Genomic DNA, 9474 nt, shown 5'->3' with positions numbered 1-9474 from the left:
CCCGAAGACACGCTTATATACAGCGCACCGACAGCTTCCTCACTCAAGCCACCTTCCTCTCCACCACCTCACAACACTCGCCTCACCATGGCGTCCACATCCAGCGCCGCTGCGGTGGCTCGCATCGTCGCCCAATCTTCACGTTCCATCATCCATGTGGAATCCAGCGACGCTTCCTCCTCCCCCTTTGCACCCCACCTTGCCAGTCTATCGCAGTACAGCGCGCTCGACACGCTCACACTCCCCGCCAGCGCGGATCCAGGCACGGATGCTGTTCGCGAGGCCAAGAAGCTTCGCAAGGAGCAAGGCCAAGGCGCATTGCTTTCCCTCTTGATCGTCGCTGATCAATTCGTCCTGACTCGATTGGTGCCTCATCTGCCCCAACTCTGCACCTTGCCCGTCGTCTTGCACGTCGCCACATCAGCCGATCACTCCGACGTCCTGGCATTGAGATCATCCGGTCTCGTCGTGCTGTACAGCTCCACGCCCCAACAAGCGCGCGATCACGCAGTCTTGGCCGCTCACCTCGCCGCCACACACTCTCTCGGCGTGCTTCACTTTTTCGACCACACCCAACCCGTCACTGCGCGCCCTATCGAGCCTGTGCCTGAAGCAGATCTAAAACGGTTGTTGGGCGCCGCCACTACTAGCGCCGGTCTCAATGGCAGCGCGGTCAACGGCCACTCGCACGCCAGCACGTCCGCCAGCGCTGCTACCGGTCACGATGACGTCTCTGCGCTCGTTGCCAAGGCGTATCGCACGGTCTCGTCCATCTTGGACCGCAAGGTGGCTCCATTCACCCTGCATTCCGGCTCGAGCGCCTCAGACGTCGCAGTCGTGCTCGGTTCTGGTGCAGAGCAGCTTGCATCCTCCGACACATCGGTCGTCTCCATCAACCTCTTGCGTCCTCTTCTCGCAGACCAACTCTTTGAGCTGATCCCTCAGGCCAAGCGCATCGCCGTGCTCGAAGCCAGTCAGCGGCGCACCACCAAACTTGGACCCGTATTCGTGGATGTCGCTGGCGCTTTCCAAAGAGCAGCCATCGATGACGGTCGCGCAATGCCAGAACGTCTCGTTGGCGGTCTGCTTGGCGACGTGAGCAAAGATGTCGCAGCAGCCGTCGAATCGCTCGCCTCGCTCTTCGCCTCGGACAAGCGGGGCACGAGTCTCACGGTGGGCTCACCCCGCGCATTCTCGCGAGCACCTGTCAACATTGCCCCCATCGCCACGCCTCGCCACGAAGATGCGTACAACGTCATGCTCCAACAAGTCTTCAAGGAGCGACTCTCCGTCATCAATTCGCCCGCATCCGATTCTCATCCTCACCCATCTGCGCGCTCGCCAGAGTACGCCTTTGGTCAGGTCTTGGCGCAGCTAGAGAGCTCTCAAGAGTTGAAGCGAGCCGCTCAAGCTGCTCTACGAGCCGGTGGCATCTCTCCTGCCTTGCACGAAGCGCTGACCGCATGGACATCTGCCAAGGACGATGCCGCTCGGGAGCGCATCGCCCCCAAACTTGCACAGCTTCTCGCTGCCGACTCAACGGCTACGCTGGATGGCGTTCGATCGCACGCTGCGCACCTCGCACCTCGCTCGAGGTGGATCGTCGGTAGCGATGCTTGGGCTTACGATGCGGGCATGTCCGGTGTTCACCACGTCATCGCGTCGGGCAAAAATGTCAATATGCTCATCTTTGACAGCTTGCCCTACACGCAGCGCGATGCTGTCGAGGCTCACAAGCGCAAAAAGGATGTGGGATTGTACGCCATGAACTATGGCAACACGTACGTCGCTAGCACTGCAGTCTACTCCGACTATACGCAGGTGCTGCACGCGCTCATGGAGGCGGACAAGTTTGATGGTCCGTCCGTCGTTCTAGCCTACATTCCGTACCGCACAGAAGATGCGCCCGCGCTCGAAGTGCTGCGCGAGACGAAGCTGGCAGTGGATTCGGGTTACTGGCCCTTGTACCGATGGGACCCGTCTGCAGAAGCGCGGGGTAGCGACGTGTTCCGACTCGATGGTGTGCGCGTCCGAGAGCAGCTCAAGGCGTTTTTGGATAGGCAGAGCCATCTCAGCAACCTCGCCAACGTCCAACCAGAGCTGTCGTACGAGCTGGCATCCAGCACCGGCAGTGGTCTGCGCGATTTGCAGCGCCGCAAAGCAAAGGAAGCCTACGATGCTCTGCTGGGATCCATGGATGGCCCTCCGCTGCTCATCCTCTTTGCGTCAGACGGCGGCAATGCTGAAAAGGTCGCACGCAAACTTGGCACGCGCGGCAAGCTGCGCGGTCTGGCTACGCGCGTCATCGCCATGGACGACTTTCCCATCTCCGAAGAGCTGCAAAAGGAGCAAAATGTCGTCTTTGTCACGTCTACTGCTGGTCAAGGAGAGCCGCCTCAGAATGCGCGCGATACCTTCAAGACGCTGGCCAAGCTGAACAAGGGCGACTTGACCGAAGAGCAAGCACCGCGATTCACCGTCTTTGCGATGGGCGACAGCCACTACTGGCCTCGGCCGGAGGATGCGCGGTACTACAACAAGCCTGGAAAGGACCTGGATGCGCGTCTCGAGGTTTTGGGTCTCGACCGCATGGCGCCCATCGGTCTGGGTGACGATCAGGATCCCGATGGCGCGCAGACTGGATACCGCGCGTGGGAGCCCGCGCTTTGGAAGGCTCTCGGCGTCGACACGATCGAGGTGAAGGAGGCCGAGCCGGAACCGATCACCAATGAGCACATTAAAATCGCATCCAACTATCTCCGCGGCACGATCGTGGAGGGTTTGAAGGACAAGAGCACGGGTGCGCTCGCCGAGTCGGATGGGCAATTGACCAAGTTCCACGGCACGTACCAGCAGTACGACCGCGATACGTTCGAAGAGCGCAAAGCGGCAGGTTTGGAGCCCGCGTACAGCTTCATGATCCGATGCCGCATTCCTGGTGGCGTGTGCACGCCTGAGCAGTGGTTGCAGCTGGACGATGTCGCTACGGATTACGGCAACAATACGCTCAAGATTACGACTCGTCAGACCATTCAATACCACTGCATCCTCAAGAGCAACCTCAAGGCTGCTATGCAAGGCATCAACAAGAGCTTGTTGGACACCATTGCGGCCTGCGGCGATGTGAACCGCAACGTCATGTGCTCGCCGAACCCGGCACTCTCGCAGCTGCACGAAGACACGTACGAATTCTCCAAGAGCATCTCGGAGTACCTATTGCCGCGCATGGACTCTTACCACGAGATTTGGTTGGATGCCGATACGGACAGCAAAAAGAAGCAGCTGCTAGCGGGCGGCGCGCTGCAGGATCACGAGCCGCTGTACGGCAACGTGTACCTGCCGCGAAAGTTTAAAATCGCCATTGCCGTACCACCGCGCAACGACACTGACTGCTTTGCGCACGATATCGGGTTGATTGCGATTGCGGATCCGCGCACCAAGCGATTGGCAGGCTTCAACATCAGCGTCGGTGGTGGCATGGGCGTGACGCATTCCATGAAGGTCACCTACCCGCGCTTGGGCGACGTGCTGGGATTCGTCACGCCGGACCAGACGCTCGAGGCGTGCAAGCAGGTGATGCTGATCCAGCGCGATACGGGCAACCGCGCGAACCGCAAGCAGGCGAGGTTAAAGTACACCATCGATAATCACTGGAAGGGTGCGGAGAATTTCAAGCGAGAGCTGGAGAAGCGCCTAGGGTACGCGCTGGGAGCTGCTCGCGAGTTCAAATTCGACACGAACACCGACGTGTACGGCTGGACGCGCGACTACAAGGGCAACTGGCACTGCGGCTTGTGGTTGGAGAATGGACGGGTTCGCGATGCTCCTGGAGATCCATTCAGGACCGGTTTGCGAGAGTTGGCCAAGATTCACAAGGGCCGCTTTAGAATGACGCCGAACCAGCACATTATCGTTGCGGACGTGACGCCAGAGGAGAAGCCTCGCATCGAAGCGCACCTGGCAAAATGGGGCATGGACAATTGGTCGCACTCGGGTCTGAAGCTGAGCGCTTCTGCGTGCGTCGCTTTTCCCACTTGCGGTCTGGCCTTTGCAGAGTCGGAGAGGTACCTGCCCATCCTGGTGGACAAGGTGGAAAAGATTGTGGAAAAGTACGGATTGCGCGATACGGAGATTCCGATGCGCATGAGCGGATGCGCCAACGGTTGCTCCAGACCCTGGATCACGCCGATCGGGTTCGTGGGACGCGCACCGGGCAGATACCTCATGCTGCTGGGTGGAGGTCAGAATGGCATGCGGCTGAGCAAACCGTACATGTCGGATGTGGGCGAAGAGGAGATCTTGGCGACGCTGGAACCCATGATTCGGCGCTACTCTCGCGAGCGCTTGCAGGGAGAAGCGTTTGGAGATTGGCTCATACGTGCGGACATCGTCAAGCCTACTACGAGCGGAAGGGAATTCTACGACGCGGCGTATGCGGGAGATGAGGTTCAGCAGGCTGCCGCGTGATATTTAGCGCTCGACAGTGCAGGGAATGAAACTCATGTATTACAATTGCGTTGAATTGCGTGAATGGGTCTTTGCTCTGTCATTAGGGGTGGGGGGGCACACTTTCAGAATGCCTCTGTAGCGTTTCGACTTGCATGCATGCATGGCACGTGCTTCTCGGATGACGAAAATGAACTTTTTGTGTGCGTGCGAGCGTCTTTCCCACTCGTAGATTGACCTCGCCCTTGTGACTTGGGCAACGAGGAAGGGGATGGAGTAACGGCGAGTGCGAGTGCGGGGACACGCTCTCTGCATGGCTCTTATCGCGCGCGCGCGCAGACAGCTCCCACGTGGAAAAAAGAGAGGCCCGAGCGCGCCGCGATCGATCGAGGCGGTGCATATATGTGAGCGATGCATGCATGTGCGCGCAGTGCAGCGTGTTGTTGCCGGGATAAATCGAAGGCGTGGGTGCATTGGCACTATGCACTCGATCACGATCGCATCGGACTTCATCTGTCTTCCACCCACATCCTGTTCCTGAATCACATCCTCCACGCACCACACACACACACACACACACACACACGCGCGCGCGCGCACAGTCAGATACAACAGAACTGAAGATGGCAGATCAAGAGGATGTTCAGTTGAGCGAGGAGCATGCTCCGCAAGAACGAGCCATCGATGTGAGCGTTCGTCGGTCGGGTCGGGGGAAGCTGCAATTAGAGCGTGTCAACCAAGAGTCCCTCGCTTGGCTCACTCACGTTCCTCGTCACTCTCACTCTTGCTTACTTCCTCTCCCCTCTCCCTCTCGCTCGCTCTCAGGCCTTTACCCGACTCGAATCCAAGATCAAGCAAGAGCTTCTCAAGAGGTGAGCGAATGGCAAAAGCAACGGAAAGCTCCTCTTGGATCCAAAGGGAGAAACAAAGTACTCATTCATTCCCTCATCTTGCTCCTCCCCAAACCCAGTCGAGCTCATTGGGACGCGCACGAACCTCGCATGTATTCCAAAGTGTCTGGCGTATCGGATGAAGATCTGAGCAGTTTCAGCTGTAAGTCGCAGAGTGGGGGGATGAAGAAAGGCAGAAGCGCACTCGAGTTGAAGTGAACGAGCATACGCGCGCGCGCATACTGCCCCCCCCCCCCCCCCATCCCCCACACCACCATCGTGACGAAGCGTCCAAGGACTTGGTAGCCGTGCGCGCAGGCGCCGTAAGCTACGGAACCATCGTGAGCTAGAGCCGCACATCCTCGGGCAGCGGAGAGGGTGCCCAATCCGCATCGCATGGCATCGCATGGCATTCTCATCGCAAACCCACGCCCGCGCGCAGATCTTTGGCAAGATCCGACTTGCCAAAGCAGGCAACGACGCATACATTCACGTTCGCATTCACGATCCGTGAGTATACGTGTGCACGCGAAGAGAGAGGGGACAAGTGGCGCAAAGTCCTGGTTGAAAAAAAGTGGGAAGCGCAAAAGCCCATGCTCAATTGCTTGCCCCCGCGCACACGCTCCGGCTCGACTCGACTCGACTCGACTCGTGCGCAGGCCGGGAGAGGAAGAACGCGATGTGGTTTACCATTCGTTGTATACCAACGAAGTTCGCTCGACGCCCGATGCGCAGCCCACCGACTACATCGCTATCCAATCTCGCAGCACCCCGCTCGATTTCTTCTCCGAGTGAGCGTCCGCTCGGCGCGGATTTCTTTTTCTTTTTCTTTTTTTGCCTTCTTCAGGCCATTACGGATGATGTACAGGATGAGTCGAAAAAGTCAATGTAACGTGTACAAGAAGAGGAGGAGGAGTCGACGTAAATCGTGCACTCGCGTGGGCGGGCTCATTGCCCGTGGAGCCCTCCTTGTGCTTGAAGAATAGCCAACCAGGCATCCAGTTGCTGCTCAAACGAAGCGTGATTAGGAGTGTGCGCTTGTGCCGCGCCGATGACGGCAAAATGCTGTTGTTGTGGATGCTGCTGCTGCTGCTCTACATCCGCGTGAGCCTGTCTGGACATGCCAGAAGCGACCCTGGAAGTCATGGCTTGATCGATCGCTGCGCACGTTGGTGCGGATGAGGCGGCGGTGGACAATGCAGGTGCGGAAGGAGAATCAGGATCAGGAGCCATGCTGACCCAACCGGACAAGAGCGCTTCAGTACGCGGAGACATGGGTGGCATGTGCGAAGGCGCTAGAGGCGCGCTGCTCCGAGCGTTCGCTGCGTCTGCCTCGAACATCATTCCAGAATCCATCATCATCGTCGTCGTCGTCGTGTCGGGCGCAAAGAGCGCCGCAGGATCATCAAAAAAGCTCAATCCCATCTCTGCAAAGGTCAAGGGCGGTGGCGAAGCGTTCGTCGTCGTGATTGCGTTTTGCAGAGCCAAGTCTTCCACTTGCATTTGCATGCCGTCGAATGCGTGCGCATCGGCCACGTACCCGCGCTCGCGCTCGCGCTCGCGCGAATGCGAGTGCGAATGCGTCCCTTCGTCGGGCCCCGTTTGCATGTCCGATTGGGTGGAGCCTTCTGGACTGGTCTGGACGGTAGAGGGTGATGGGTCGCTGATACTGAGCGCATCCATGCTCATGACCGATGATGCCGACGCCGACGCCGATGCCGATGCCGACGCATCGGTGTTGACCGACCGAGCACTGAGCGCGCGCAACCTCTGCTCCTCTTCCCTCTCCCTCTGCTCATCCTCTCTTCGTTCAGCAGCCCTGCTCGCCCGACTACTGGGCGGCGGCTCCAAAAACGGCATGGGAATACGTCTTCCAACCTCGTCAAACATCAATCCGCTAATCGCATCCCTCTCTCTCGAAGCCACGCCTCTGCACTTCTCTGGAGCGTGCGCCGCCGCACCACCATTCGATGAGGCGCCGCCATCGCCGCCGCTGCTCTGCACTCTTCTTCGAATCTCTACCACTCGACTTGCCTTTTTGAGGATGCGGGAGAGGAGGTGCGCGCTACGAGAAGCCAAGTCCAGATCCGATGGTAGCGTTTCCAAACACAGCAGACCTCGTCGTGCCCAAGCGAGATACACATCCACCGTGTGCGGTAGAGCAGCATTGCCTGGCGTCTTGGCAACTTCCGTCAGCGCAGAAACGACCAGCGTGGTGGCAGGTTCGAGGGTGAGGTAGGAAGCCAAAAAAGATCGGCTGTACAGCTCTACCGCCATGCCTGTCCTTTTGCGCACAGATTGTTGCGCCTTGATCATCTCGATGGCCGACTCGATGCACAGCGCTCGACTCTTTTCCTCCGCCGCACTGGGCGTGGCGTTTCGGCTAAAGAAGCGCGTGCGGTGCAGCATGGCTCTGGCCGAATGGTAGCTGATCCACAGTGCATGTCGTTGCACTTGCATCACGCCACTCTGCGATGCTTCGACATCGTTCGTAGAGCTGAGGGCGTAAGCGCAAGGCAGGTTGTCGGCGCACTCCACCAGCTCCGCGTCCAACCGGTCGATCGTGGCATCGTCTAGCTGAGCGCGATAAATGGCGCTGGCCATGTCGCCTGCAATCTTGGCAAAACGAATCTTGGGAGATGCGCCCAGTCCTACATTTGTTGCGCTGGAAAAATGCTCTGGAACAGGTGGCTGCGTGGTGATCTCGTGATCCGCAATCGCAGGTAGCGCTCCAAAGTTGACCGAGCTGTACCTGCAGCGATCGCGAGGACGCGTTAGTCGAGTGACGCCAATCGCGCACGCGCAAGCACCACTCACCGATCGTAAATGTAGTACGTGTAAAAGAGGCTTCGAAGACTCTCCAGCTCTGGCGAGTCGAGGGGCGGGTCGAGGTGAAGTTTGCAAGCTCGGACGACTTGAGCATTGCGCCTGACGAGCATCTTGGCCGTAGGCGTCGCGCTCCTCCCTTCGTTTTTGAAATAGTGCAGCAGGATGAGATTGATTCTGACTTGCAATGGAGAGGCCTCGTCCGCTTCGATGGCCAAGTCGAGCAGTGCCAGGGCTGTGCTCTCCAACAACGCTCGAGTGGACGACTTGTCCGGTGCTGCTGCTGCACCGAAGAGATTCGAGGTGGGGTCCGAATCCACAAGGGATAATACGGCTCGATGCGGATCGAGCATCTGAACGGCTGCTAGCATCGTTGTCGCTACGAATGCCATCCTGCTAGCGTCGTCGTGATTGAGCAGCAAGGGACAGATCTGCGCGGTGCCGGGTTGAAAGCGATCCATCAAGCCCCTCATCCAAGCGGACAGCGAGTCTCGCCCAGCCTCAGCAGCACCGTACATGTAGTCGACGTTGCTCAAGTAAAAGCCGATGAGCTCTTCGCACACCTTTTGCGACGGCAAGCGTTTCCAGCACGCTTGCATCCTGGCCACGTCGCACGGCGTGTATGCGGTGCTCTCGTCGCCGTGCGTAGTGGCAGCCGTAGACCGCTCCTTGCCCCTCTCATCCCGCTCCTCCTGCTCCTGCTCCTCCTGAGAGGCAAATTGCTCCTCGAATTGCTGCATGAATCCGCGAAAAGGTTTGTCTTTGGTGGACGTGCGAGCCTCCCCTTGCTCATCCTCCTCCTCCTCATCCCTCTCATCGGCGCGCAACAATCCCCCTGCTGCCTTTTTGCGCTTGGTAGAGGTGGAAGGTGGGGCAGCGTAGGTGCAGACCGCTCCGTATCTTCTACACGGTGCGCAGGGTAATTGTCGATCGCACTTCACCCTTCTTTCGTGGCACACCAGACACGAGAGAATGGCGCGATTGCGCTTCTTTGCCGGTGCAGCAGCAGCAGCGGCGCCGGCGGTGGTCGCCGCCATCGCCGCCGCCGCCGTCGCAGGACTGTGAGTAGCAAAGGATGAGGCGGTAGATGTTGTCGCGCTCGACGTCATCTTGGCCGCAATGAAGCGCACGAGTCGTGAGTGATGGTGGTGAGTGAGGGGCTGTCATGAGGAGGGCGCACGCGCGAGCGAGCGAGCGAGTTCCTGCAGCATGAAAGCTGCATGCATGCATGCGCTCACCACCCGCCCGGCCCACTAAGTCCGAGATTGGCGTGTCGAGTCGAGCGCCCTAGCTCGGTCATAAGGTGGGAAGC

The 9474-nt window shown here is 58.9% G+C and overlaps 3 protein-coding genes across 3 annotated transcripts; 2 read left to right on the top strand and 1 right to left on the bottom strand.

Moving 5' to 3' along the window:
- Positions 1-4615, top strand: IE81DRAFT_326479 (putative sulfite reductase cys-4). Its single transcript, XM_025514828.1, has one exon. The coding sequence runs from the start codon at positions 88-90 to the stop codon at positions 4465-4467; it is 4380 nt and encodes a 1459-aa protein (XP_025366666.1). The 5' UTR covers positions 1-87; the 3' UTR covers positions 4468-4615.
- Positions 4616-5069: 454 nt separating this feature from the next.
- IE81DRAFT_294766 (hypothetical protein) lies at positions 5070-6131 on the top strand (the record flags this gene model as incomplete). The annotated part of the gene is made up of 6 exons (XM_025512068.1): positions 5070-5132; positions 5272-5318; positions 5417-5511; positions 5625-5677; positions 5779-5846; positions 5996-6131. The coding sequence occupies 6 exons, from the start codon at positions 5070-5072 to the stop codon at positions 6129-6131; spliced, it is 462 nt and encodes a 153-aa protein (XP_025366665.1).
- Positions 6132-6304: 173 nt separating this feature from the next.
- Positions 6305-9332, bottom strand: IE81DRAFT_23965 (hypothetical protein). The gene is made up of 3 exons (XM_025511210.1): positions 8154-9332; positions 7371-8088; positions 6305-6496 (listed from the first exon to the last, which is right to left on the bottom strand). The coding sequence occupies exons 1-3, from the start codon at positions 9269-9271 to the stop codon at positions 6479-6481; spliced, it is 1854 nt and encodes a 617-aa protein (XP_025366664.1). The 5' UTR covers positions 9272-9332; the 3' UTR covers positions 6305-6478.
- Between the last annotated feature and the right edge of the window lie 142 nt (positions 9333-9474).

This window comes from Ceraceosorus guamensis (genome assembly GCF_003144195.1).
Source record: "Ceraceosorus guamensis strain MCA 4658 unplaced genomic scaffold IE81scaffold_113, whole genome shotgun sequence".
Classification (NCBI taxonomy): Eukaryota; Fungi; Basidiomycota; class Exobasidiomycetes; order Ceraceosorales; family Ceraceosoraceae; genus Ceraceosorus; species Ceraceosorus guamensis.
Note: the sequence above shows the minus strand (reverse complement) of the source record. Positions and strands in the feature narration are given on the sequence as shown.